The sequence below is a fragment of the Labeo rohita genome, chromosome 9, assembly GCF_022985175.1.
Source record: "Labeo rohita strain BAU-BD-2019 chromosome 9, IGBB_LRoh.1.0, whole genome shotgun sequence".
NCBI lineage: Eukaryota > Metazoa > Chordata > Actinopteri > Cypriniformes > Cyprinidae > Labeo > Labeo rohita.
The window spans coordinates 10,625,656-10,651,400 of NC_066877.1; the positions used below are offsets into that span (position 1 = coordinate 10,625,656).

The following is a 25,745-nucleotide window of genomic DNA, read 5'->3' on the forward strand; positions in this document are numbered from 1 at the left end:
AAGGAACATTGACATAAAAAAACGATATTATTTATAAAATTATAAATGATATGGGTATCCACCATGACACTCGCTGTGAAAAATACTGCAAGCAGAGTGATACAAATGGTGAACGAACGCTGTTTCCGGGTCCAAACCCAAATCATTTCACTTAAGAATACTATCTCAGCAGCTGTTTATTAGCTCTGTTTATTCATATTAAACATTTAAGCTAAACATTTTCAAATGTACGGTGTACACTATAGTCTCCGTGCTCACAGCGTCCCAAACACAAATCATTTTTCTATGTATTTATTTGTATTTATATTTTCATCGTATGCCTATCTGAGATTTTGGTATGGAGTTAAAGGGTAGAATTATAATTTTTTGGTAGTATTATATCACATTGTGAGTGTATAATTAGTACCGTTTGTTGTTTTCTCATGTCATCTGATAGAGCGTTTGGACCCGGAAGTCATGGAAGAGGTGACGCTTGACGTAAGGCTTAACAAGTGAATATCACTAGAATATTGCACTCCTCTCAGCCAATCAGATTTGAGGACCAGAAAGAACTGTGTATACGATCTACCTTTTTCCGGAGTAACTGATGAGCAGCGCCATGAAGGATTCTAACTTCTGTTTGGGTGCTTTTGTGTTCCGGGTCTCCATAGAAATCCATGTTAAAATGGGGTAAAAATCAGCTGAATTGAAACTTTTTCATTACAACTAAATATAAAAATGTGCACAGGTTTAACGTTATGTTATTGGCTTTAAAAATATGTAAATTTGACTGTAAACACCAGAGACTGGTAAAGCACCACTCCAGTCGACTTCCGCATTCAGAAAAAGGTGGAGAGAGAGAGAGAAGGAGAGAGAGAGACATATCACCCTGGTACCATGGTATATACTGTTACTGGTAATAATGTTTTTATAGAGGTGTACTATGGCAGTGCCATCTCTCTTCACTCTGCAGACTAAACGCTATTATACCACAGTCTAATCTAATCAATTCTTCTCAACGTTTCTCTCAGACAGCCATCTAAACAGCGCTGTCATAATCTCATTACAGCATGGGCATTAATAATGAAAAGTAGCCCGTGGAGAGCCCACATGATCTGTGCCCTAGAGACTGTTTCCTCCTCCTCTTGTGCCAGAGGAGCGCCGGGAGGCTTGCTCTGGTGCTACATGCAGTCGTACAGACCTGCCAGGCTGCTTTTGTCTTTAACAGCAGGTTGAACTGTACGCTTTGTGATGCTGATTAAGACGTAAGTGGAGTCTGAGGAGATTTTGTGGATGGGACCTTGAGCTGAGAGGTGTAGATGAGGCTAACAGACAGAGAGAGCAGTGTCTGAGGATGAAGGACGCATAGAGAGAGAGGCTGTGGGAAACGACATACCTTTTGTCCCCTGACTGGTGTCTTTTTGAGTCATTCTCAACCTTTCTGTAAATGAAATGCTGAAAACCTTGTTCACCTCTCGACACAAAAAGCCTGCAGCAGCATCACAAACACAAGACAGAATGTTGTCCAAACTGAGCTGGTTTCTTTCAGTTTAACACTGTCACAGCTATAATGGTAACAGTCATATCGTTGCAATCACTTTCACTTTTCATAAATCTTTCTAGTTCTTTTTGGTGTGAACAAGCCTTAAGAATTGCTTCCTTTTGTAAGTGTAAATGCAAATAAAACTGGCTATGTTATTTGCTTTGATTTTGTTTTCATAATGTCACACCAGATGGCTCCATCCACCCAGCTCATCTTTGCTTAAAAATACCACTCCAAATAGCTTTATGCTAAACATTAAATGATTTTCACACCACACATTGACAATTGTCCCAACTAGGTGCATTCTGGCCTTCAATGAAGGATTGTGATCTTGTCTAGATGAGAGAGGAAGTAAATAGCCAAGCTACCAGAATCTCTGAGCTCTTGTTTAAACTGCAGTGCAGCAATATTTCCATCCCAGCATCCTTCCATCCACTGCATGAACCTCCTAAAACACTCTTCACTCCACTTTTTACACTCCCTCTTCCTACCGCCAACATTTCCTGTTAATTTTTATTGATTCAGCTGCATTTTCAGAATCTCATCCTCTCAAAATTGCAAGCTCTGTGTCCTCCTTTTTTATTCTGATAAATATTATAAGGGAAATGGAAAAGTTGGCTGGGGAATCCTCATTGATCCCCTCCTGTAATCTCATTTAGTCCCAGTCACTGTTTTCTCTCCTGGCAGCCTGCGTTCTGTTCCCCACAGTCCACCCCCTCCATAGACCTGCTCTCACTGCCGTTAACATTAAAAGGACCACATTATACACTTCTGTAGCGTTTTGTTTTTCCCCAAAGTCCACTTAAGATGTTAGTCAAGCTTTCTTGCACCAAAACCACTTCCAATTTAGTTACACACAACCATGTACCACTATCTCTCTCTGCCTTTCAATTAAACAAACTGTTTCTGCTACTGTACCTTTTAAGGCTTAAAAACACTCCAGGACTCCAGGACAGATATTTGTCTTGATTTACTCTGTACTCTGGACGAGTCTGTGCTAATTGTTGAAGGTGACAGATTTCACAGAAAATCACAGTGCATTTTTGATATATTTAGATGTTTTTAGAACAAAATTTCTGTCCAAAATTGTAGACTTCTACTACCTTTGGTTTAAAGGGGTCATGAGCTGCCTTTTTTATTATTTGGTGCTGTTCTCTGATGTCCACTTATAATGCTATCAAGATTTTTACATCAAAAAACATCATAATTTAGAACTAATAGGCTATGTTCCATCCTGTTTTCATCAGAACACTCTGTTTGAATAGGTGTGGTGGATTGTAGACTTGGAATTGTGAACTGAATAAAAATATTACCAAATGTTAGAATTAGACACTGACAGTGTGCCAATGATAACAGTAAAGAGAATAGAACGATCCAACCGCATGTTGGCGCACATGATTAACCACTCCCGTGTGACACGCTTATATCGCCAGGCGCCATTCACATAGAATGCGCTTTTGTGTTGACAAAGATGCGATTAATAGAAAAGGAAAAACATGCAAGATAGGAGTGAACTTCTTTTAACTTGAGCGCTGCATTTTCATAATGCCGTTTCATGCATGAGACACGAGTGCAACAGTCAAACATTACATAGAAAAAACAATGGAAAAGCAGTGCAATTGTATAAAAAGCCTGTGAACTACTCTTGTATGTCTGATATTTCATGTTTGCATCATGGTGACAGACTAAAAGCTTTTTTGTTTATTGTTTTTACAGAACATTTATAGTTAATAATGTGAATTTGGATTACCTTGTCTTTTGAGAATTTTTGTTTCTTAACATTCATGCATCTTTTCTGCAACGATATTTAACAAGTGATTTGTTTAACATTTACATCATGTTGACTTCATGTGTGGTGCACTTGGAGTAGAATTTTCTTTAAGTAGAGGGTTAATAATGAAAAACTTACTTGAATCATGTTGTAGTTACATTTTCAAGTTGACTAGTTAAAATAGTAAAAAATCGAGAATCGGTTAAACATTCTGAATCAGCGGTAAAATGAAGTGAACAAAAGAGCAAGTTCTTACTGCTGCAGTCCAGAAGTCCATCGAAGCACACTTGAGAATTTCTAGGCTGAAGTAGCATCTTGCTACTTTTCGCTGACTGTTTCTCAAATACTGTGAATTTGGATGTACTGCTTTTTTTTTTTTATAAACATAGGCCAACTACATAGTATGGATGCATGAATATTTGGTCGCAGCAATTATTTTCATTTGTCATGCATCTTGTAGAAACTTCATGAGTTTGGTTCTGCTTGAAAGTCTGGTAGTGTTTGATCCTCTGTCGTTTAGTGTATGATGCCTGGTTTTTCTCTGACCATTTACAAAATCAATAAGTGTATGATGCCTAGTGTTTTCAAATCTGTTCTGAATTTTTAAAATAAATCGGTGTATTCCAGCCTTTAGTCTTCTACATATTGCCCGGTCACCTCAGCCAAATCTTAACATTAAAACATGAATGTTTAAACAAAACAACGCTGAACAGGTGCCCTCTATTCCAGTGGAGACACGACTTCTCGGCCTTCTCCATAATTGCTGTTTTCAGACCTCTAGACGCTCAGGGCCTCAAAAAAGAACACACACACATACACATACACCTTGATTTACAATATTTTTATGCGAGCGGTTTGCTTTCCTAATGATCCACAGTTAACCAAATGCTGGCAGCATGTGCAGTATCCGAGCAGGCCATTAGAAGACCCATCTGATGTGCTGCACCCTGCCTCTCTCCAGCATTTGAAATCTGCCAATCGAATTAACATATTTCATAGTGGCGCTTCAGGCCTGGGGGCAAGATAATGAAATGAATTACCATTCTGTCTTTCTCTCTGGGGAAAAGAGACACAAAATCTGTAACATCTGTGTGAGTGGCTTAAATCCTTCATGCCACTGACATCTAGACTAATCAGATGAATTAAGAGCACTTCCAGGAGCAGATTCTGGCGCTGTTTTCATCTCTCGTTCTCTTCCTTCCTCCAAAACCCTGTTCTCAATGTGGTATTTGTTTTGTGATGAATGCCGAAGCTGGCGTAACGATCCGCCTGCTATTTGAAAGTCTTTACCTATCCCGACGCTCAGATTTGCCTCTTCTGTTTCCATAATTCACAAACAGAATCGATACGGTGACACTGCTTCTCTCATTTTCTCTCGCAGGAGTTCCAGGAAGCACGGCGAATTCTCAATCGATCCTTTGATAGCTGCGTGGGGCAGGCAGGCCACCTCGGCCAATCAGATGGCAGCGCTCAGCCCCCCATGGTGATGAACAGCATCTACGAGCGATGTGCGGGTGAGTGATGGGCTCGCTGTGTCTTTATCTCACAGTCGCTCCGTGCCGCAATGAGACGTTCAAGGAGAAGGCCACACTGATATCTACTGCTAATATATTTCTGTCGTCTGCAGCGCATTTGCTTGCAGATTGCCTTTTCATCAGCCAGACTGATAAAGTTTGACTCTTCTACAACAAAATAAATAGTACATTTGAAGTCTAAACACAAAATTACTTTTGTAGGATGAAAAACAAACCCCATGGTCTTTGTAATGTATGAATAGACGAAGGTATTAAATTAATCAGTAAAATAGTAAACACATTTATAATGTTACAAAAAAATTCTGTTTCAAATAAATGCTGTTTTATAACTTTTTTTTTCATTAAAGAATTGAGAAAAAAGGTTTTGATAGAAATAATAACCAATTCCATCTTGGTTTTCACTATAAATCTATAACATTAACATAGATTTCCTCAAACAAACCAAAAAAACCATATAAAAATGAGGTTGCTACAACTTTTACAGATATTACTGATTTTGATAACGAACATAAATCTACATCTGCATCCTAACTCAAGCTGCTATCAAATGTATATTTCTAAGAGACATTTTTTATATATTATTATTAATAATATCAGGCAACACAAACATGTTTCTTGATTTGAAACGATATTACTCGTTAAAACATGGAGAACTAAGAATTTTTTTTTTTTTTTTTTTTTTCAATTAAGGCGAGACACTGCAGGTGATGCAATGTGCAAATGAGGCATTATTTAATTAAATATGTGCTAATATGCATACATTTCTAGTACAAAAATCTAAACACTGGATGAAGTCCATTTCAAAATTCTTGTTTTAGTTTTTTGACATATTAGAGTCAAATGTTTTTATAGAGGGGATTTTGGGTATCTCATTTTTTGTCACTCCATAATTCAGAAAATAGTTAGACAGAAAACGATATATTTTTCACAATTTTGGGGGGGATGAAGTGTTGTATATAATCAAGAAAATTATATATCAACAAATCCCTCTAAACCTTCATGATATAGACATGAATACAAATGTAAAGTCTGGTGTATGTAAGTGTTACTGAAGTGGAGATTTATGGCTCAGTGAAGAAGAAAAAGCTCATTTTGGGAAAACTGCCTTTAAAAATATGTATTGTAATTGAAATCTATTGACGCAAATAGATAAAGTGTTATAAAAGAGACACTTAACAGTGTCTTTTGGATGTTTTCTTTCCACTAGTCTGAAAAAAACACTTTATGAAAAACCAAAAAACCCAAAATCTCAACAGGTGCATGAAAAAAACAGTGTTTTGCCTGCAGTGTCTCCCCTTAAGATATTTATTTTGTTAAGGAAAAATGACTGGAAAAAGTGTAAAGAATTCAAAAAACATTAAGTGTTTGTCATGTTCTGACCATAAAAAATAGTTTAAAGCCACAATTAACAGTGGTTTTTACAACAAAAATCTGCCTATAAACTTCAAAGAAATAAAAAATTCATCACAGAAATAAATTTAATTTTAAAATGACTTAAAATAAAAAACATTTATACTGTTTTACTGCACTTTTCAGAATCAAATAAATGGATTTTTTGGATTTTCACTATTTTACATTTGAATAATGTTTGCCATTAGCAAACATTGATTAAAGTTAATAATTAAAGCACTAATAATTTAATTAGACTGTTAAATGTACTCTTGATTTGTCTATTTTTCATACTGTGCATTATAATTTTATGAGGCTTAATTGTTTTTTAATCTGTTTAGGGAAAAAAAAAAAAACATATGTGAACCTGGACCACAAAAGCAGTCATAAGGGTCAATTTTTCGGTATCTGAAAGTTGAATAAACAAGCTTTCCATTGATGTATGGTTTGTCAGGATAGGACAATATTTGGCCAAGATATGACTATGTGAATATATGGAATCTGAGGGTGCAAAAAAATCTAAATATAGAGAAAATCACCTTTAAAGTTGTCCAAATTAAGCTCTTACTAATGCACATTACTAATCAAAAATTATGTTTGCTGTATTTACAGTAGGAATTTTACAAAATATCTTCATGAAGCATGATCTTTACTTAATTTCCTAGTGATTTTTGGCATAAAAGAAAAATCAATAATTTTGACCCATACAATGTATTTTTGGTTATTTCTACAAATATACCCCAGCGACTTAAGACTGGTTTTGTGGTCCAGGGTCACATATAGAATTGTGATATTGTTCACTTATCGGTTATCAAACAACACAAAAATAATTATCAGCTTACTAATGTCTCAGTGCATCCCTAATATTAATGATAGTGTTTAATATCAGTTTTATTCCACATGAATTGGTCTGCCTCAAAATACTATATTGAGACCTTTTAAATGCTGCTAACTAGAGTTTTCTGTCCATGTGGCATACTGGAAATATGTTTGCACATGAATGTCTGTCACTATCGATACAGTGTGCTTGTCATACATGTGCTATCTTTCTTTGTCTCTCTTTTCCTCTCTTTCATGCCTAGAAAGCCTCTTTTATCACAGCTGTATTAGAAACTGGAAGTTTAACTCGTCTGAGAATTGGAGCACATTTGCAATTCTTTTCATGTGAAATGCCTGTGTGCCTAGCCTGTCGTGTGGACCATCCCTTTAACCGAACATGAAAGAGTAACACTCCTCCTCCAGGATTTCAACACAACTAGAGACAGACAGATAGAGAGAGGGGCTTAAAATGGAGCTGCCTGCTTCACTCGTCTGCAGCTTTTCCCGAGGAGTGCGTTTCGCACACACTGTACTCATTGGGATTCCCAGAGTGCGCAATGCTAAGAAATAATACAAATAGTCCAATATCAGCTGCATCAGCTTCATATCTCCCCTCCCTGACACCTCACGCTTCTCCCCGTTGTTTATTTCCTTGATAGACCGATGCTCTCACGCTCATAAATATATGCAGTTCAAAAATATTCCTTCTTTTCTCTCTCTGACTGGAAGTGGTTCTAGGTACGGTTGTCTCATAAGCAAAGAAAGTATGACAGCAAAGAAGGCAGAAAAAAGGAAACCGAGCTCTCCGCTCGTGCTGTGATTGTGTGTTTGTGTTGGTTTCTTTCACCCTGACCTTGAAATCATTAAGTTGATGTGCGCTTTATCTAGGCCATGTTTCCACAGGCGCAACAGTAATGCGGTCCGCTCGTAACGTAGCGTAGCAAACAATTTAAAATGCATAATGCCCTCATCAAGAGCGTGCTGAATTTTTTAGCATGCCGTAGCCATTTGGGCTGAGGGAAGTAATTTACTTGTAGTTGTTTGAGCTGTAAATGAAAGCTAATGATTTCGTACATATGTATGTGTATTGTGTTTGCTTTTGAAGTGGTGCTCCTCGGGAGAATCGCTCTAATTATAACCCTGGATAACAGTGGGCCGGGAGCTGAGGAGAGGGCGGAAGTGTGGGATGCTATGAATATTACTGTTTCTGAACTCTGTCCGTCTCTGGTGTGGGATGAGTTTTTCTCTGGCCTCTAACGCCTTCATAAGAAGATGAACTTTGTGTTCTGTGGAGTTGAAATTAAGAGCATTTTTGTTTATATGCTTCATTTAAGTCCTATATCGTAATGTTTACATAATATTCCAAGGTACTTTAAAAAATGGTATTCCATAGTGCATGGTATTATTGTGACTACTATAAGTAGTCTAAAAAAAAATTGTTTTTTTTGAGAGGATAGCAGAAAGAAAATAAGAGATAGGAAGATATGTTGCGTGTTCAACTGGAATGCATAAGCAGCTAAATTTGTTAGCGCATACCAGTATGTGCTAACCACAGGGCCACAGCTCCAAAACCCTCAAAGAAAAGCTGAAAGGGTTCACTTATCTCTAGTTCCTAGCATGCTTTCTTTTGAAACTAGCTATTTGTGGTGACATCTGTCAAAGTCTTGAAGAGCATCTCACTCGGTGGCCATCTTCACTACGTTCCTTAGCAGTTATTTCTAGTCATGCTATAGTAGTCCAGCTCTTATCTACCTGAATAAGAAAACACTGTAGCTTGAATGGGAAAAGATTGAAATATCTCAAACTGTCAGCATTATTTTTGATGTATCCCTGATGTTTGTTTGATGTGTGTGATTTTTATTTTTTTTTTTGCTCATCTGTAATACTAAGATGTTTCCTGTCAGATAGGGGTGAGTGATATGACCAAAATCTTACCACGATTTGAATAATTTTATTTCATGGTAACAATCGAAAAACCAGCAATGTACAGCCAAAGACTTGCAAGATGACCCAACGAAAGGAGGAAAAACATTTCAATGCATTGTGTAAGAAGAAAACTAGACACAAAAGTATGGCCTTCATGTTAAGGCATCTTGCAGAATGCCACTCTTGACCAAGAAAAACAAAAAGGCTGACTTGAACATGCTAAAATTCATTTGAATAGACCTGTGGAGCTCTGAAAGAATGTTTTATGGAGTGATGTGACTGGAACTGGAACTTTGGATCTGTGGTATGTCTGGTGCAAAAAAAGAGGAAAGCTTATAAATAGAAGGACACCATATCCATCCTCAAATACTGAGGTGGGCCAGTCCTGTTATGGGGTTGCTTTACTGTAGCAGGAAGTGGAAAACATGACTGTATGAAGTAGACTGAAGTATCAGATAATTTTGGCTTCTAGCTTCTAAGCTTCTAAGCATTTCCATGCGGTGTTTATTAGTGGTTTTAAAGAAAAAAAAGATTCTGCACCAAATTTGAATTTTGGGGGTTGAGTAATTTTGAACAATTTGAATAATTTAGATTTTCTTTTTCCATTCTTCATTAACTTACGTTCTCAGAATTACTCAAATGTGTATTAGTAAATCTTCTCTAATAGTGTACTGATGCCTTTGTTGAATTGTTTTCACAAAATTTGTTTTTTTGCAGCAAAATATCTTGCAGGTTAAGGGGGTTGAATAATTTTGATAGCAACTGTATATTTTTTAATGTGTTCATAAGATGTTTATACACATCTGATGTTTTTCAGAGGTATTGGATACGTACGTGTTTAGCACATCTGTAGCTCAAATCATGCTAAAAAACAGTATTTTTCATTAGTGTTAGTTCAGCTAATGCGCATGTGTGTTGTAGAGTAATTTAGACTAGAGTAATTACAGTAATTTGATGACTTTGCCAAGACAATTGGTGTTTTAACTCTAAGATGGTACTTTAATTCCCACAGCTGCCATACTAAGCATTGCAATTTCTCCCCTTCATTTTTCTACAACATATAGTGTTTTGTGTGTGTGTAATACAATATTTTCATTACAGGCAATGCCTCGTTCTCATAGCAATACTCATGCAGCCAAGCCTCCTCTTTCCGCTGACTGTCATTATGAATATTGTACACAGATGTGAAATATTATATCTGTCCAGTGTCTGTGGTAATAGATTCATACCCAGCCCTCTTGGAGAGAAACGTGGCTTTTATTTCAGTTAATGTTTTACATAAAGAGGTGTTTTGCTAGTGCAGGCGAGAGGTCTGGTAGCACACACCGTTTAGGATTAATAACCCTGTTTTAGCTGGAAGAGCCATTGATCCATCATCTTCTGAAGGAACAACTTATTTCATTTCGACTACGCCACACTTTAGCAGATAAATAATCGTGAGTGTGTGCAGCTGCGAATGTGTGTACGTGCATTTGTGTGCAACACGCATCCATTTTTTCATTCACTCCAACATCAGTTCATCTCTCAAGTGTGTGTATGTTCATGTGTGTGTGCAAGCGTGCATGCATGCGTCTGTGCGCTTGATGTATTATGGCAGTTGTGCAGCACACAAACAGATGAGATATATAATACTAATAAGCAGTCATCCCCGTGCAGTCTGATGAGTAATGATGAAGTTCTGCTGGGTGGGGCGCACTGATCTATGTGATTGTCAGGCCCGATATCCAGCTCCACTCCGCCAAAACACAAACACTCCATCAAGAAGACAGAGAGCAACGTGCTATCCATATCCCTGCAACCCACAGGAAAAACTTAAAATTCGTTTTTGTATTTTATTGTAAGTTTTTTCCTCATTTTTTAAGTAATTTATTTATTTATTTATTTTTTCCAAACTTAAGCTATGCTACGTCAAGCTAAGTTCATGTGACATCAACCAGAGCAAATGAGTTTGTCTGTGTATTAAAGGGTTAAGTCATCCAAAAATTAAAATTCTGTAATTACAGGGGTCATCATGATGCCACACCGACAGAGGCCACTCCCATGATAGTTGATTGACATGAGCGTTTTACCTCAGATCAGCTGTAACAGTCCAACCTCCATTGTTTCGATGCCAGAGCAGGGAATATCTCAGATTGAGCGATTGCGGTGTTGTGTTGCTGGATGTAATAATGAACAAAGTGGTCGTCATTTCCTCCCAACATCTGAGCCACTGAAGATGCAGTGGATTACATTTGTTTCTGAATGGAATGCGCCTCCCGATCGACATAAATGCATCTATGTTCGCGCAAATCATTTGTCATCCAGCTTCACTTACAGCAGAAGTGAGTATAATGAATCTCTGCAATCACCTTTCCTAATAACATGCTAGTTAGCAAGTTTCGTGGTTAAATGTGCTAAAGTAAACAATTTCTCAGAGCAGCAGCGAGAAGAGAGATGCGGGGCGAGCAGAGCTTATTTGCATTTAAAGGGACAGTCCCTCAGAATGGGATGATTTTGCAGAGCTGAGCAGAGCTTTTGGCAAGGTAAAAAGGGTGTTGTTTTACACAACCATTGAGAATTTTTAACCAAAGTATATTATAGACTTTTCATTAAGACCCTAAAGAATCATATCAACTTGTGGAAAATGGGCATCTGATGACCCCTTTAATTACTCACCCTCATGCTGTTCCAAAGTCCTTTGGTCATCTACGGAACACAAATTAAAATATTTGTAATAAAATCCGAGAGCTTTCTAAACCTGAAGCACTGATGTCACATGGACTAATTAACAAGGTCCTTACTACCTTTCTGGGTCTTGAACATGTCAAGATGTTTATTTGTGTTCCCAAGATGAACAAAAGGTTTTATGGGTTTGAAATGACATAAGGATTAGTAATTAATGACAGAATTTTTATTTTTGGGTGAACTATTCCTTTAAACTCTCTATAGACTACTTACTACTGACAAACATGATGCAGGACGAGGGCTGACTGCGAGATGTAGCCTATTAAAATGGTTATATGCTCCTAAAATTGAAGATATGAGGGCAAAATGCCACTGTATGATTTTTTTCTCTTATATTTCTATCATATGATAATAGTTTAGTAATTTCGAACAAGTAAGTGTTTTTTTTTCTCTCGAATATGTGCAAATGTGATATTGATCAGGGCTCTACAGTGCAACCATTTCAGTCTTTTGCGAATGAAAACTACTGTGTGTGACTATGAAAAAATATTGCGACTGACCTGATCAGCATATTTGTGTTTGTGCTGAGAGGAGCTTCAAAGGATTCTGTGTGTTTTTGCAACGTTAAGTAATGTATCACAGACATATCTGACGAATCCCTTCATAAACAAAGTGTAGAGAGAGTGTAAGTAAGAGATTGATTGTGCAGTGTAGAGAGCTTCGTTGACTATAATGGAACTTCGTGAGATTGCGATGAACTAAGATGAGTGACAGCTTTTAATGATTTTTAAGGGAGTTTGTAAATGAGATATTGATTTAATCCAACAGTTAAATAAACTAGAAGTTAATATTAAGTGACTTACATTGTTTGACTATAACACTATTGCCTGATTTTGCTCTCAAAAATACTTTGAAACAAGTCACAACTGAGCCGCTTCGCATCTCCATTCGAACACAACAGTTAAAACGTGCATTTTTAAACAAATCTAGTGAGTCAATGATTAAATTTCCCATTCATAAAGGCAGTCACTTGCTTTATTCCAAAATGAATCTGCCGTTCGAACGAATCAAATGAATGAATGATTCAGTAAATAAATCAGTGACTTGCCACCACATACTGGCAGTTTTAGTGATGTTTTTGAAGTATCTTTTTTAGTTATTTAAATCATTTAATATTTCTGAATTCAAAACTTTATTTTTAAAACATTAATCTCAACATGAATTTATGAATTTGATTGCACTCATACCACTTCTGAACCTCACTAAACATATAAAAAAATTCACCTACAAGCCACTTTTGTGTTCTTCTGTGCCACCTCTGTGGTAAATGATTTTGTTAATACTGATTTTATATGATTGGTAGCTTATTCTATGTGTTCTGTTGCTTTAATTAGAAAATTTAAAAAGCTTATAAAATGTAATTTTCTAAAAAATTTAACTCGCAGCGGTGTTTCGTTACTGAATAAGTCAGTGATTCCGTGGAATCATTGAATGAAAATCACTGAATGAAATTGACAATCAGTGAATGATTGAATGACTCATTCATTAAGATTTGATAAGACTTGCTGTTATCTGTCAGTTTTAATTTATTCTCACTTCACTTCATTTCATTTTTTTTTTTTTTAAATCATGTCATATGTTAATATTCACAAAAAAAAAAAAACATGCATGCATTATCATTATTTATGCAATGTAAAACCTTTTTTTCTCTCTCTACAGCTATTATTTTTTGTAATATATATTCAGTGATTTTCTCATTTAACACAATAATGACTTCTCTTTTGGGAGGGTGATTTCTCAGCCAAAGTTCATTACATTCATTAATTCAATTAATTATATATTTCACGTTTACTTGACAGCCAGAGTATATTGTGCTTTTTTGTTGTTGTTGTTGTTGAGGGGTGCTATTTTAAAATATAATTTTATTTAATATTTTTATATTTATAATTTAGTTTTATTATAATAATTAATTTTAAATTATTAATTCATTCATTTTGTTCTCCTTTTTCAACAGCCAACAAATACTGTAGCCGCTGTATGCAGTTAATTCTGTATGCAGTTGACTCTGCTAAAGGAAATGGTTTAGGAAATGATTACAAGGGTTCAGTCTATATCTGGAACTGTTCGTGAGCGTCTGTTCATACTGTAGATTGTTTGTGAAATGCGTTCGCTGTCTGGGAATCTGAGGCATTTGTTTTCAATTGTGCATTGTTGGCTTTCAGACAAAGACCTGCAGCCTTTGTTTTGGTTCTGCACTATTTGGCCTAACAGACATTAATGAGGTCTTTGTCATGTGGGTCTCCAGATACAGTAGCTGAAAACATCAACTAAATAATAGAGAATTCAGGGTAAATGCTCATAAACTGCCCTTCAATTACATACAGACGCACTCAGAAACAGCTCATTGTGTCTTTATTTCTGCAGCAGGTGGTTTAAGGCTTCTATGTTGCCTAGTGAGAGCCATGTGTAGTCTCCTTAGGCAAATGAGACATGAACCGAGTACACAGTCACTGCATCATCCTGCTAACCGCACTTCCTGTTTCATTCATCTTCTCTCTATACATTCTGTTGTGCTGCTGGGTTCATCCTTTTTAACCTGCTAACATAGTATACTGAATATATCACACAAACAAATACATGCATACCAGTGGCGGCTACTGGTCTGTCAAATAGGGGAAGCTCATTTTCGGCCTACATCATAAAATTGTCTATTTATTTATTCACAAGAATGTGCCTTATTGTCATAAGTAAGTCACAATGCAAACAATCGTAAAAAAAAAAGCTTTAGTTTTATTATGCAAAATATGATGTATTTTTTCTTTTAGTCAGATGCTACTATATAGTATAAATATTTTGCAGTTTAAATAAGGTTATTATGGAGATTTATTTATTTATTTATTTATAAAGTATTTTAATAGAAATATAAGGTTTCATTATGTTATGTTAAAATTTTTCAAGATTACTATATATATATATATATATATATATATTAATTTATAGTCATCCTACATGTTAATATTTAGTGTAGTAATCTATATATATATATATATATATATATATATATATATATATATTGATTACTACATTAAATATTAACATGAATGAATGAATGAACGATCTAAAAAAATATTAAACTCTGTAAAAGTGAAACAAGGAATGTGGTGTATAATTGTGTGAAATGTATGATGAAAATCAAGCAATTTCGCCAAGCAAATATAAACAAATAGGCTGCAGCAGTTTTTATTTCGACTGAACTTGAGAAATCCGCGATGGGACTGAGTGCGAATAGCTTCAGCGATTCCTTATAGTACAAAATCGCTGTCAGTCAAAAGGAGATGCAATCTTTCGACAGACCCTCCAATCATCACGCAGAAGCTCGGAGTCCAGGCCAGCCCACTCCTCATTTGCTCCTCATTCACCCCCAGAGACGCTGAGCGTCCGTGGGCGGGACATAATCGCAGCGTTTATCCAATGACCGTCTAGTTTCAAATCACTGAAAAAAAACGTTCAAAGCAGCAGCATTGAAGTCAATGGACGCTGGGCTTCAACGGGGAAACGCACTGTGACGCTACGGGAATGTATGAGAAGAAAATCAAGTCAACTGACCTGCTATATCTAACTGATTCTGAACGAACTCGTCTTTGAGACGCATTTTTAGTCAATAAAATGTTAATACAATAGTACATAATTTGACCATTAATTTTGTGACATTATAGGGGAAGCTGAGCTTCCCTTGCAGTCTTAAAGAAATCGCCACTGATGCATACATAAACAATCACTCTATAACTCACTTTTTTAATTAGTTGCTTAAATGTTCAGTTTAATATGCTTTATTGGTGTAAAAATATGTTCTACACTATTGTATCTCCGACAACTAAACAAATAAATAAATTGAGTGACAATAAACATTACTAATTAAGCATATAGATAAAAAAAAATAGAACTAATTATGCCGACAATTATGATAATATACATATGTTTACTTACAGAGACAAAGTCTCTGTCTTTCTGTGAGATGCACACACATACACTTTCTTACAAGCTTAACCAAGCTTAGAGGGGGAAAAATCAAGTCAATCCGAGGCCCCAGTCCCATTATCATAGGAGTGAAAGATCATTAAAGGTGAGTGGAGATTGCAGTGTGTTGGAGCTGATAATGGTCTTCGTCTCTGTCTGTCTGTCTCAGCGCTCGAGCCAGACTGTCACCTCTCTCCGCCACTGGCCTGACCCCAGCAGACCCCTCTTAAATGAGCCCGCATAATATTTCCACAGAGCTCTAATGATTGCTTTTCTCTCTCTGCGGTTTGCCCGTTCTCTCACAGTTTCAAATGGGGGATACGGTCACATGGAAGAGGGGGATGATGAAGGCTTCGCTGCTAATCCTCATAGACAGGACAGCCTGAAGCTCCAGCAGAGGTAACATGGATTTGTCTTGGACTGAAATTGACAAACATGTCTCTTTTTCCATGTAGGGGTTGCACCGGCTAGTTAATTAATTTTGACACCAGTTGGTCACGACATGAGTGTTGTCTGTACTGAGGACAATTCCTCTGTCCACAAAACTGTATCCCTGTGTAGCTACATTGTGATTATTAGTTTTGTATTGAAAATGCCAAATATATGGCTTGAGATGTATTAGTTTGTAGGGTTTACAAGCCAGAAATCTTTTAAACCATCCTGAACATAATGAGCAAGTGGAACATGAGTTTTTCATGTTGATTAATTTTTGACAGTCACTGACCCACTGACTGGTTGGCTACTTTTCTATCAGACTTGTAAAAACTGAGTAGTCATGCAATTCCCATATATTGTTGAGTTACTTAAAGGGATAGTTCACCCAAAAATGAAAATTAGCCCATTATTTACTCACCCTCCAGGCATCAAGGTGTATATGACTTCCTTCTCTCATACAAATCCAATTGGAGTAAAATTAAAAATTGTTCTGGCACTTCCAAGCTTTAGAGTGTCATAGATGAGTATTTCTCTTCATCAGTCCCAAACAAGTCCAATAAAGTGCATCCATCCATAATAAAAAAGTGCCTCCCATGCCTCCGGGGGGTGAATAAATGCCTCCAAGCAAAGGAAAACCAGTCTCATTTTGCTTTACAAGTACTCATTTTGAACTTCTAATTTGTGACCGGTGCTGTGTTAACCTATTTCCACAACAAGCTTGCATTCGTCACATCTAAGCGGCCAGAGCTGCTTCCGTGTATGAGTAGTTAACGCAAGCTAGATTAAAGTGATTCTTACTTTTTGAATATGGGATTTTTCTTACAAAAATGCATTGATTCACTACAGGAAGCCTTTATTCACCCCCCCGCAGCCATGTGAGGCACTTTTTATTATGGATGGATGCACTTTATCAGACTTGTTGTGAACTGTTAAAGAGAAACAACCACCCATTGCCATGATAGAGCTTGGAAATGCCTGGATAATTATTAATATAACTCCGATTGCATTTGTCTGAAAGAAGAAAGTCATATACACCTAGGATGCCTGGATGGTGAGCAAATAATGGGCTAATTTTCATTTTTGGGTGCACTATCCCTTTAAAACTGTTTAATAAAGATAGTAAAGAAACACATGTGTACCCTGTTTTTGTGTGTGTGTATCCAGTCTGAGTTCAGGTCTTCGTTCAGCTGACACTTCTTTGACTGACGGAGGTCAGCAGGGTCACACGGAGCAGAATCATGTGAAGCCGTCTAAGAGCATGGATCTAGGTAAGACATCCACATTATTGTGTGATTTCGCTATCTGATTTCTCTTTGTGTTGTCCTATTAATAGAAATGCAAAAGTAACACATTTTAAGCAAACAAAGCTTGAGATAATATGAAGATTTGTTGACAACTGTTGTTAAAACCAAGTGAAGAGATTTGCTAATATACACAGTAATATTTGGAAGTTTGGGGTCTGTATGTTTTTATTTTTATTATTTTATTTTATTTATTTATTTATTTTAGAAACTAATGCATATATGTGACCCTGGACCACAAAACCAGTCTCAAGTAGCACAGGTATATTTGTAGCAATAGTCAAAAATACATTGTATGGGTTAAAATGATACATTTTTCTTTTATGCCAAAAAGCTTTAGAATATTAAGTAAAGATCATGTTCCATGAAGGTATTTTGTAAATTTTCTACCATAAAAAAATATTTAAAAAATAATTTTTGATTAGTAATGTGCATTGCTAAGAACTTCATTTGGACCACTTCAAAGGTGATTTTCTCAATATTTTAAGTCTTTTGCACCCTCAGATTCCAAAGTTTCAAATAGTTGTATCTTGGCCAAATACTGTCCTATCCTAACAAAAATGGAAAGCTTATTTATTCAGTTTTCAGACAATGTATAAATCTCAGTTTTAAAAAATTGACCCTTACGACTGGTTTTGTTGTCTAGGGTCACATATGCATTAAAGGGATAGTTCACCCAATAATGAAAATTACTCCCTGATTTACTCACAGTGGAAGCATCCTAGGTGTATATGACTTTTTTATTTCATACAAATACAGTCAGAATTATATGAAATATAAATAATTTAAAAAAAGCTCTTCCAAGCTTTATAGTGGCAGTGAATGGGTGTTGAGATTTTGAAGTCCAAAAAAAGTGCATCCATCCATCCATCATAAAAAGTGCTCCACAAGGCTCTGGGGGTTAATCAGTACCTTCTGAAACATATTTAAAATATTACAAAACCATAATCTCTAGCTCCTGCTCACTGTTGTATGGGCATTCATGATAGTGACATTCCAGCGGATGAGTTTGGAAGAGCCAGAACATTTTTTAATATAACTCTGATTGTATTTGTATGAAAGAAGAAAGTCATGTACAACTAGGATGGCTTAAGGGTGAGAATATCATAGGTTAATTTTCATTTTTGGGTGAACGATCCCTTTAAATTGATTAAAAGTGACATTCAATGAGTTTAGAATGTTACAGAAAATGTATCTTTAAATTAATGCTGTTATTTTGAACTTTCTTTTCATCAAAGAATTCTAGAAAAAAAGCATCACGTTTCCACAAAAATACTATGGAGCTCAACCGTTCTCAAAATTGATAATATTAAGAAATGCTTTTAAGCACTGAATCACCGTATTAGAATGATTTCTGAAGGATCATGTGACACTGAAGACTAATAATAAAGGTGGCTCAAAATTCAGCTTTGCATCACAGGAATACTTTAGAATTAGAAAATTACATTTTAGAATCTGTTCAGTATATTTGATATATAAAAGACTTTTTTTTTTTTTTAATAATAGATAGATAGATAAGAAGTAATAATAATAACCTTACTGAGCCCAAACTTTTGAACAGTGGTGTATATATTACTTTCGTTCTATATTTTTGGCACAAATCTAATTCCGTAATGCACTTGTGAGTGGATCTCATATATATACAAACGGTATATATTCAGAATATATCATATTAAGAGGAGTGGAAACCATCCATGTTCTAGCAATCTCTTCAATGTGAAATGTGGGCTGACTGGTCTAAGTGCATGCTGGGGGATGAATCAATGCTCCTCCTCACTGTAACACAATTAATCTCTCGTGTTCCAACATTACCTTGAAAATCTAATCAGTGGCGCTCTATATCTGATACATCAGCCACAGCTACGGACCAAATCTGTGTCACATGATGGCTTTTTAAAAAAAACAATTGTGAAAGTATTGAAGAGCTCAATATGATGAGGGCAGACGGGGGCTGCTCTTTGGTGACCGTGGCGACTGTAGCTACGGTGGGCGGCACAATGGCCAGGCTGAGCGAGCCCCGTGAATAAAAACCCACTGTAATTTGGTTCCAAGTGCTGGATATGAAATTGGATCGTCTTTGATACGAGCGCTAGGATATTAATAATACATAACCAATAAAGAGAGTCCCCTTTAGTTCATGAATAATAGAAAGTTTGAATAGTTTTTTAATTGAAATTTTTTGGTGTACGCTCATATTCACCTGGGCGTAGGCACATTAAAAAGGAAAAAAAACGAGTGAATTATGCCATCGGCCTTCTCTCTGGATCCCCTCAGAGGCTTGAATAGCTGTGAGGATATAAAGCTGTACGGTAGATTTAGGTTTACAGCTGCAGTAATGGCTTTGTTTTGATTACTGTGTATGCGCTGATATGACTGCTTTAGTGGCGATTTGTTTTCCTGACCGGTTGGCAGGCCAGTAACTTTGTTAATGAAGAGCGCAGGAAGTACTTGTTGTTTTGTTACTGTTGATGGGGTTGTGAAGTAAATCGTACCGATTTACGTCATCCATTGAGAATTCTATAACTCTGTTGAAATGAGCGGTTGGATGAATTTCACAAAACCTATCAAGAACAAATTAATTGGAAATTGGAATTGGATAGAGAGAGGGAAAGAGAGATACATAGATATGAATATGTGTATATGCATACATAAAGACAGCGCTACAGTTTTTTTTTTTTTTCATGTAAATTGTCATTAAAGAAATAAAGAAAAAAATATTTTCATAAGAAAACATTTCTTCTCACAGCAGTGAGAATGTAATAAGAATCACCACTGATCATTTTACTTTCTTGTAGACTCCATTTACAAATTCTATTTTGTATTTTTTATTTCTATTTAATTTAATTTTATTCTTTCATTTTATTAGTATTTTTATTCTATTTATTGTATTTCTATTTATTTAATTGAATTTTATTTTTATTTTATTTTATTACTTTGTATTCTATTTCTAATTATTTTACTGTTTTATTTTATTTATATTTTTTCAAATTATGTTATTTTATGTATTTTTTTTATATTATTTTCTATTAATATTTAATTTATTCTATTTGTGTTTCTGTTTGTTTTATTTCTATTAATTTTATTTTACTTTATTTCTATTTTATTCTTTCTGTTTGCTTTTTGTTTTTATTTTATTTTGAAAGTATTCTATTATATTTCTATTTCAATTTATTTTATTCTATTTTATTTTTGTTTATTTATTGCTGTTTATTCTATTTCTATTTATTTTATCACTATTTCTGTTATTCTAGTTTATTTCTGTTTATTTATTGCTATTTATTTTATTTATTTTATTGTATTACTATTTCTATTATTCTGTTTCTATTTCTATTTATTTTATTATAGTTTATTTCTATTTATTACTATTCTAGTGTATTTGTCTAGTCTATTTATCTTATTTTATTACTATTTATTTTATTCTATTTGTTTATTTTATTCTATTTTATTTCTTTTTCTTTTATTTTGAAAGTATTGTATACTGTTTCTATTTATTTTATTTGATTACTGTTTCTGTTATTCTATTTCTATTTCAGTGTATTTTATTCTGTTTTATTTCTGTTTATTTTGTTATTACTATTTATTTTTTCTATCTCTGTTTTATTTAGCTTCTATTTCTATTCTTCTATTTATTTTATTTCTTTTTATTTTATTTTATTTTGAAGCTATTTATTTTATTCTATTTCTATTTATTTTATTGCTGTTTCTGTTGTTCTATTTTTATGTCAGTTTTTTTGTTCTATTTTTATTTGTTTTTATTACTGTTTATTACTGTTTTAGTTTACTTCTATTTCTAATTATTTTAGTGCTATTTATTGTATTCTATTTCTATTTGATCTTTTTCTGTTTATTTGATTTGATTCAATTTATTTTATTTTACTTTATTTCTATTTTTTATTTATTGTTTTTTCTGTTTATTTTTTTATTTTGCAATAAGCCCCTTACACATAATCAAGCTGAATTTTGAATCTCGTGGGTGACCATAACTTCTGTTTAAACGCCTTGTATAATTCTCTGATCATGTCCTACCCTTTATTCCTCTCTCAGCTCTGCCTGCAATAAAGGCTAAAAAGATGAGAGACTAGCTTTATGATACCCATACCTGCAGCAAATATTCATACGGGGGCCTCTGCAGCGCTCCACAAAGCAGTTTAAGGGAGTCCATCGGTTTGTGTCTTAGCAAAGAGATTTTTTCGCAGAGAGCCGCAGGGGAGAACGATGACAGACTTCTCCCACCTTTCCTCCCTCTGGACGGAGACAGGAAAGAAAAGGAGTAATGAGAGTGAGAGAGGAGATTATAGAGGTGCTGGAGGTGCAGATGAGAAGAGAGAAACGTTGTGAGCAAGGAAGAGGGTCCACTGGATGACTGCCTCTGAGGAATGGAGGGATCACTAAAACAGAAATGAGATGGCCGCTTTTGCAAGTCATTTTCCGTACAGGCGTGATGGCTGCGACGCCTCTAAAAATTGAACGCTCACCATGAGAATTGAACAGTGCAGCACATTTCCACACATTAGCTAAGGATGACCCTATTAGCTCGGCTTTTTCCCATAACACACTGAATGAGAAATGTTTTGCTCTCTTAAAACGCTGGATGCAGCAGAATTTCAATTACACTTCATTAGTTTTCATATTTGGTTCTCGCAAAGTAATGTTTCGGTAGCGACAGTCGACTACGCCAACAATTGATTGGCTTTCATTATCGTGATAGTGTAAAAGTGTGTGTGTTTCTGCTTTTCTCCAAATAGACACACGGCGAAAGACTTCCCTCGTTCAAAACTACCTTTTTAGCTAGTTTCTACAGGGCTCAACGCTAAGGATTTTTTCTACTGGCCCGGTTGGGCCAGCGGTTCAAATTCTTACTTGCCCGGTCAAAAATTTCACTGGCCGTACCACAAAAAAATTTAAACAGTTGCTGTTTTCTTTGTTTTTGACTCATGTTATCTTTTATTTTAATAAATAAGCTTATATGACACCAACATTTTACATACCAAATAAAATTGTACAATTCTTGATTCCAATTTCAATACCACACCTAAACCTATTAGCCTAACTAAAGTCCATACATTTTTTTGTTTGTTCAAATTTTTTTTTATTATTTATTATTTTATTATTTAATATAATATTTTATTATTAACATTTTATTAAAAATGAAAAGATGTTTTAGGGAAAAACAGCAGACAAACTTTAGCGTCTTTGGCCTCTGTTAACGGATGTTTAAAGAGTTTGTAATATTTCTACACACATGACATTTTTAAAGAAGATTGCATGTATAAATGATGTATTGATCATTGTTAAAGCAACAAAGCTAATACTTTTGTAGGCTATTTGTCCGTCAGAGACGCGTCTCTCTGCCAGCGCTTAAAATTTTGAAATTTTCAAGGTTAAAAAACACGTGCAAATTCTAAACTTTCGTGAAGACACGGCTGTGGCCCGATCGGGCCAGTGACATATTCGTCAACTGTCCCAAGCGTCTTTCACGCTGGCCCCGGGCCATCGGGCACTCCTTATTGTGAGGCCCTGTTCTATGAGGAACATAACAGATGTAGAGCTATTTTTTTTTATCTCTGACCTCATCTTGACTCTCATCTGAAATCAGTTTGTCTATATATAAAAAATGAAGTGAACCTGGATTGCGTTGCAGTCACGGCACACATTGTTGACATTGTAGGTCTGGTGTTCTCCAGAAAATCTGTTGAATCAAATTGAATCAAGCTTATGAATCTGAATCGAATCAGGAATTCACTGATTCCCAGCGGCGTTACTCAAATGCTAATATATTTGATCATTGAAGACAAAAACACAAAGAAACAGCTCAGTCTGAATAACCGCCGTAGTGAGTGAACTGTGTAAAATAGGTACTAGCATAATTGCGTTTCTCGCATAAACCTAATACCAGGCTCTCCAGAGAAAATGCTTCATCCCCATGTGCTCGTACGATTGCACTTCAAGATGAATACTTGCACTCAGAGTCCTTTATTCCTGGCTTCTTTTGATCAGAAACTGTCCTAAATGCTCGTCTTTCATCTTCGTGTGGAGGTCCAAGGCCAAAGTGTGTTATTCTCCTGAGCTTTTGTTCTCACCGGCAGAGTAGGAATACATTTGTTCGATGAGCGCGTGTCTTTCTCGAGAAGCATTATTCATTGACCTATTTTGTATTGTTTTATCAGAATTAGATTTGTAATGCGGGAAAACACCATTATCCACATTCGGTTGTAGGAATGAGCCGAATAGAAAAACAGGAAATAATTGTTTAGAAGAGATGGACAGTGTACAATTGGTTTGTTGTGTGTGTGTATGTCATTAGCAGGACATGAATGTTTTTCAGGTCTCAATCATAATACATGTGTTTTGCTTGTTTTATACACTTTTGTTAGACAACAAACCATCTTTATATTCACCTTCATATGTTATCAGTAGTATTTGCTAGGGCAGGACATTTTGTTAATGCCTTGGTTTCTGTTTCTGCAGTTATGCTTGTTAACTCCATCTACTGAAATTTCATTGGTTTACAGTTTATTTTAAAGTGTCCTTGTTACAGTGTAATTATACATTTAAGTAGTGAGTAATATTAATTAACTACATGTACTTACTACATGGTTAGGGTTAGGATTAGGGTTTGGCTTAGGGTTACTTGTATGTAATTATACATAATTAATTGTTTTTATAATAGTGAGTACATGTAATGTGTAACAAGAACACTATAAAATAGTGTTACCTATTTTATTTTATTTTATTTTGTTATTTTATTATTATTATTATTATATTTAGAAATAAGACCTAACCAAATGTGTGATTGTTAACTCCATCCACAATTGTTTTTCTTTTTTTTTTTCTTTTCTTTTCTTTAGAAATAAGACCTAATCAAATGTTTGTTTGTTAGTTCTATTCACTAAAATGTTATTTTATCCTATTTTATTTTATTTAAAAATAAAAATTCACTAAAATTTCATTTTTGTTATGATTTATTTTATTATTTAATTTAGTTTAATTTTATTTGATGATTTAATTTTTTTTTTATTTTATTTAGAAATAAGACCTAACCAAATGTTTGCTTGTTATCTCCATTCACTAAAATTTTATTTTATTTATTTATTAATATTAATAATAATTTTATTTAGAAACAAGACCTAACCAAATTGTAGCCATCCGCTAAAATGTCATGTTTTTTATTTTATTTTATTTTATTTTATTTTTTTTTTATTTTATTTTATATTATTTAGAAATAAGACCTAACCAAACGTGTACTTGCTAACTCACTAAAATTACATTTTTTTCTATTATTTTACTTCATTTGTTATTTTATTGTTTTTTTTTTATTTTGTTTTTTATTGTTTTTTTTTGTTTTTTTTTATTTTTTTTATTTTATTTTATTTTATTTTATTTTATTTTATTTTATTTTATTTTACTTTTTATTTTATTTTACTTTACTTTTTTATTTTATTTTATTTTATTTTATTTTATTTTATTTTATTACATTGGTTTTTATTTAGAAATAAGACCTAACAAAATTGTAGCCATCCGCTAAAATTTAATATATTTATAAAATTTAATAAAATAAAATAAAAAGTTTTTTATTTTATTTTATTTTATTGCTTTGGAATAATGAGTAAATTATGACAGTTTTTGTGTGAACTATTCCTTTAATTTTACTTACACTTGTGACCTGTTCAATTATAAATGATCCTAACCTGTCTGTTTAACCCCATGGCATATATAGACATCAGAATATCACTTTAATATTTAGAAATGGGCCAGTTCATAAGTACTTTTAGCTTTTTCAGCATTGGCGCTCTTAACTGAATCAACACTGAACTGACTTGAGCTGAAAAAAACACGCTTTTGCCTTCTGTTTAGCTGCTTATAGCTGAGTTGAACTCATTGATAAACTTCACAACATTGACAGTTGAACTGAATTGAAACAACATTGAACTAAACTGAGATTAACGACAATGTTATCTTCACTAGAGCTGAATTTGTTTCATTATTGTTCCATTTTACAACAGTAACACTGATGCTTTCCTGTTTATTAATGGGAAGCTGCTTTGAAACCTTCTGTATACATAAATACGACTTGACATATCTTATTCATTTTATTCACTATGTATTTATTGTAAATGTATCTTAATGCTTCTGCAGCAATGTCATTTTTCATGCCAATTAAGCTTATTTGTCTCTGAGAGACAGAAACATTTCACTCATAAATTGAGTTTGGGTGAAAACTCAAGTTATGTGGGACGTGACATCGCGTTCTGTAAGCTGATTGGCTAAAACTCATTGCACATCATTGTAGTCAGGACAAAGGATAAGCCAATTTTTCCACACAATAGCACATTGTTTCAAACCCAGAATCGCTGGTGCCAGCCAAC

General features: G+C 34.7%; 1 protein-coding gene across 1 annotated transcript in view; it reads left to right on the forward strand.

Moving 5' to 3' along the window:
• The window catches only part of pard3bb (par-3 family cell polarity regulator beta b), a 386,633-nt gene that overhangs the window by 189,639 nt on the left and 171,249 nt on the right, over window positions 1-25,745 (forward strand). The window contains 3 exon segments of the mRNA XM_051118598.1: window positions 4,675-4,807; window positions 15,949-16,042; window positions 17,243-17,346. Of these exon segments, the coding sequence (XP_050974555.1) occupies window positions 4,675-4,807; window positions 15,949-16,042; window positions 17,243-17,346 (331 nt within the window).